Source organism: Lactuca saligna, chromosome 6 (assembly GCF_052625555.1).
Source record: "Lactuca saligna cultivar CGN05327 chromosome 6, ASM5262555v1, whole genome shotgun sequence".
Lineage (NCBI taxonomy): Eukaryota > Viridiplantae > Streptophyta > Magnoliopsida > Asterales > Asteraceae > Lactuca > Lactuca saligna.
The window spans coordinates 129,297,638-129,302,548 of record NC_136422.1 but is presented as its reverse complement, the minus strand read 5'-3'; the positions used below and the strand labels follow the sequence as shown (position 1 = coordinate 129,302,548).

General features: G+C 36.6%; 1 protein-coding gene across 1 annotated transcript; it reads right to left on the bottom strand.

Moving 5' to 3' along the window:
* Positions 1 to 1,296, bottom strand: LOC145000772 (expansin-A7-like). The gene is made up of 3 exons (XM_078960045.1): positions 1,076 to 1,296; positions 668 to 977; positions 1 to 543 (listed from the first exon to the last, which is right to left on the bottom strand). The coding sequence occupies exons 1-3, from the start codon at positions 1,239 to 1,241 to the stop codon at positions 225 to 227; spliced, it is 795 nt and encodes a 264-aa protein (XP_078816171.1). The 5' UTR covers positions 1,242 to 1,296; the 3' UTR covers positions 1 to 224.
* Between the last annotated feature and the right edge of the window lie 3,615 nt (positions 1,297 to 4,911).

Below are 4,911 nucleotides of genomic sequence, written 5' to 3'. Positions count from 1 at the left end.
TAGCAACGGATGGATATTTATACTAGTTAAAAATCCATCTCTAACCCATTAGAATGCTTTAATTTTAATGGGATGGACGGAAATTACATTTTGAAAAACAGTAACTTGATACAATATAACATAGAAGCAGATGTACTAGCTTCAACTCAATCAAACGGTTCCAAATGCGTTTGAAGAGACAGAACATTAAGAGTAGTTTAAATACTGTAAACACGTCCAGTAGATCAATGGAAGTTGACGTTGCCTTGATATGTCAACCCTAAGTTCCAGTTAGCAGGGGCGACATTGTAGGCAGTGATAGTCTGTTTGGTGGTGTATGAAGTTAATCTGAAGGAGAGGGCTTGTCCCTTAAGAGTAGCAAAAGCTTGGTACGACGCACCCCAGTTATGACTCATGCTCATCCAACCTGTCTTTGTCCCTTTCACCCACATCTGTTTGATGTCTCCAGCTCCAGCAACATTCATCACGTACACCAACAGCCAATACCCATTGCCTTGAAATGAGAATCGAATGCCACCTTTTCTAATAGCATTGCATGGTACTCTAAAATACAAAAACAATAAAATTAGCATTACATATCAAATTAAGTTAATTTGTTCATCTTTGTGCATCAAAAGTTATAAAGTTGAAAAGCTTGATGCTTTCTAGTATGGGAACAGAAATTCACCTGCGGTACATGACAGGGACAATGCCAGCCTTCCACTGAGCAATTTTCATGAACGCAGGCTTGGCCATGTCGAAGTGGGTTCTGGGAGGATTACACCATCCACCGTTGTTTGAATCCTGAGACCAGTTAGGCGGGCAGAGGTTGGTGGCAGTAACGGTGGTGTATCCTTTGTAGCACCATGGAGATTGGACACACCGTATTTGGTAACACTGACCACAGGCGTAACCTTCGCTAAAGATGGTTGTGCTCAAAGCAGCTGTATCCGTTCCGTATCCATTAGTTATCAAGTTTCCATATCCACAAGCACCACCTGAAATATATATAGCCAGAAATGTTATATTCACTTTATAGTAGTTAAAACGGATATTTGATTGCTAGAAGATATTAGCTTTAAACCATGATATTTACCCATGGTTTCAGATGCACTCTCATCCCCATAAAATGTCGCATGGGCAAGGGTCCATGGACTCGGTACGTAGCCATGGTAGACAGCTTCGCTAGGTTTCACAAACCAGGAGAAGCAGGCAAGTGTGATGATGAAGAAAAACCTTGTTGGATGATGAAGTGAAGCCATGGTGACCTTGAAGCTGTTGTGAACTTTTTGTACAAGTGCTGCTTATAGACTTCACTAATTCAGGAGCCATTTATAGCACCCAAACACTAACGACATAATGTCCGCAGTGGTTGCCCTTTGTGTCCCTCACGAAGGTTGACATTCGTAAGTCAACGTAATTGATTACATTTTCTTAATACTATATATCAATCCAAGTTCATCCTAACATACATACATTCCCCCAAGTAAAAAAACCTTTTTCATATAGAAAATTGACAGAACTCAAAGTAAATGATGATAATATTAGTAACAAGCTAATATGAAAATTTTACATTTAGCGACTTTTTAAGATATTGAACGGTTGCTAATAAGAATAAGAAATATTTATAAGATGGTCATATTGGTACGACATTATTTTACTTTGCACGAATGAAATCTCACGAAAGTCGATGAGAACGTGCGAGCAGGTTGTATGCTTGTTTGTTTGGATATAAAAAAAAGTATCGAGAAATGAAATATTTAACATTTAGATTATTAGACATAAGTTGAGTCTCTAATCTACGAATCATTATGATCACGCCAATCATGGGTTTAAGAATCTCGTTAATTGCACGTTTATTGGTGGAAAGATTTTTGTTCCACGTTTGGTTATCCTTTGTCGCCGACTTTTCGTATATTTGGAATTTATCGCATTATTGAGGCTACGTGATATCGACATCTATTTTTCGTAGAATCTAGTGTTCAATGAATTCAAAATTTAGTAAGACTTTAATCTTAATTATTCCAGTCATAGAGATCAAGTTACCATGCAATTCATCAATGATAAATAAACATCAACACTAAAATTAACTGGTAATTCCATCTTCATAAGCTTTTTCCATCGACAATGACATAGAGTAGCTACACACTACTAGAAAACGGAGTTTTTCTGACGGCCATTTACATCTTATTTCGGGTGTTTCTGACGAAAAAGTGTACCATAAAATACCAACAAAAAACGTTTGTCAGGTTTGACCACTTATACCGACATATAGTTTTTACTGACGAAATTTCCATCACAAATCCGTTTGGTAAAGTAATAATAGTTACAAAAATGGTAAGAGGAAACGACTCAAAGGTGTAACTATGTTTCTAAATCGTTCAAAAAACACCGTCCAAGTTTGGTATGTTCAAAAAACACCATCTAAGTAACTTTTTATATAAAAAACACTAACAAACTATATGTTTTGTTCAGATATTACCCATCGGTAACTGATTTTTAGAGGTTAAATGATGATTTGGCTTAACTATTATGACATGAGATAATAATTATTGACAAAACAATAAATGATATATATTCCTCCTTTAAAAATTGATTTAGGATCTTCATGAACGAATCACTTCTTTTTCTCATATGATTGCTCTTCTTCTTATAAAGTGATGATCTCGAACTTAAGTCCAAAACCCCAATTCTTGACTTAAGGCAAAAATGGCTCATTTACCCCTGCCTTAATGGGCCTCCCTCCCCCTAAGGCCAAAATCTATAAAACCCAAAAATGCATCCATGCCCAACTACAAGCCCTCTAAGGCCCAATATGGCCCAAGAACCCCCAACATGGCCTTAAGCCCAAAAAATAACCTGCTAAACTACAATCAGGTGGGCCTGAGGCCTAACTTAAACAAGTCCATGCGTACGCCCAATATATGTTGAAGCCTCTACAATCCGGATGTCGAGCCAGTACGCCCAACGTACTCCTAGCGTACGTCTAACGTACTCGGCTAACGTCAAGAACCGCCAATCTTCCGAAGCCCATAACTTCTTCATTCTAAGTCTGATTTCGTCACTACAAAAAGTATGTCATTTAGAGGCACAAAAAAGTGCCACTCAAAACCCAAAAAATATTACTAATGGCTTCTCAGAGAATGAGCGACACAGATAATAAGTGCCACTACAAACGCTCCCACTAAAACCCTTTAGTGATACTTTTTGTGTTTATCGCTGCAGTTTTTTGACTTCTTGTCACACTTTCTTATTTATCATAGTAGAACAAAAGTTTTTTGCGGCACATATTTTATATCATTGAATGCTTATTTGATTTTAAAAAATGATGCTACTTTTTGTGGCACATATTTTATACCATTAAATGTTTATTTGATTTAAAAATTGTTATAGCCCTTTCACTTTCCTTTTCAACACATTCTATCTTCTTATTAGACCCCTCATTAATATCAATAATTTTGGCCTTCCAAAATAATAATATTTGTAGTAATCTAATATATAATTTTTGAATATTTTAATGAATATAAAATAGTCACAATATGATAGTTTTTTTTTTTTTATGGAAATGATTATCTTCTAGAATACATTCATGATTCTTAAATATAAATAAAAGTATGCACGATATATGTAATTTTAAAAATAACATGGATGGAAGATGTGTTGAACCGTAAGCTTCCCTAGTAAATGTGGTCATTGGTTTCTGACTTTCGAAGGTACGTAATAGCATAAGGTAATTTGTCAACACCTGCCCATTTCAACAATTTACAAAGGGTATAAGAGTAATTTTACTTTTACTCCAAAAGGAATGAAACCATTTTGGTTACATGAGACAAAAATAAAGTTTCCCCTCTAGATAACATGAAATTTATCTTTGACAATCAAACCCTGTACCATAAGCGAACTATGGTATCAGAGCAGTAGTTTAAGTGAACTAAATTCCACGGATTGGTATTTAGACTTAAACTATATGAAGTTCATTATATGAACTTAATCACCATAAGTATAGGGATACAAACCATAGGAAATATATAAGTAAAAGTATTAGATAATAGTAAACCCTAATATTCTAAAATACTATCTTACTCCGTATTTCAGATCGATGGCTGAACAAGTAAGTAGCCATACCCCTGAGGTTGGTGGAGATCCTCAACCCGAGGAAGTGAATACTCCAGTATCTCCTCGTGAGGAGCAACTCTTAGGTAAACTTATCGGTGTTATTCGACAGACTCTCGAAGAGCGCAAAAAGAATGATGATAAAGGAAAATAGAAAGTCACTAGAGAATCTTCAAGCGGAAAGGTGAAGCGTCCCTCGTTCAAAGATTTCAAGAGTAGTGGTGCTACGGAGTTTTCAGGTGTCCTTAATCCTATAATTGTTCTAACTTGGATTCAGAACACCGAGAAAGTATTTCGTGTTTCTCATGTGGATGATGAAGACAAGGCTATCTATGCTTCTGCAATGCTCATTGGAGAAGTCTTAGTCTGGTGGGAAGCAACATACGAAGCTCTCGATGGATGTGACCAGGAGAACTTATCGTGGGAGTTGTTCAAGACTCATGTGCTAGAGAAGTATTGTCCTCTAGATATGAGGAGAAGATTAGAGAAGGAATTCCTCGAGCTTAAACAAGGAGGAATGACTGTGAATGAGTATGAAAATCAATTTAATCAAAGAGCAGGGTTTGCTACGAAGTATATTCCAACTGAAGACAAGAAAATTCAGTTATTCATGGAGGGACTACGACACGAAATCCATGATTTCGTTGTCAACCGGGATGTTCTGTCATTCGATAAAGCTATTGAGTATGCTCGAAGCCGTGAGCATGACTTAGAAATACATGGTGCCACTCTTACTGTTCCAAAGCACCCACGTACTGAAAGAACTACTCCTGTTTCCACTATTCTACCAGCTCTATCTATTCGAACTGATCCTAGCAA

Coding starts and splice junctions, on each gene's coding strand:
- LOC145000772 (XM_078960045.1), bottom strand. CDS start 1,241: ATGGCTTCACTTCATCATCCAACAAGGTTTTTCTTCATCATCACACTT. Junction 978..1,075: donor GAGTGCATCTGAAACCATGG/GTAAATATCATG, acceptor TATATATTTCAG/GTGGTGCTTGTGGATATGGA. Junction 544..667: donor GTCCCTGTCATGTACCGCAG/GTGAATTTCTGT, acceptor TTTGTATTTTAG/AGTACCATGCAATGCTATTA.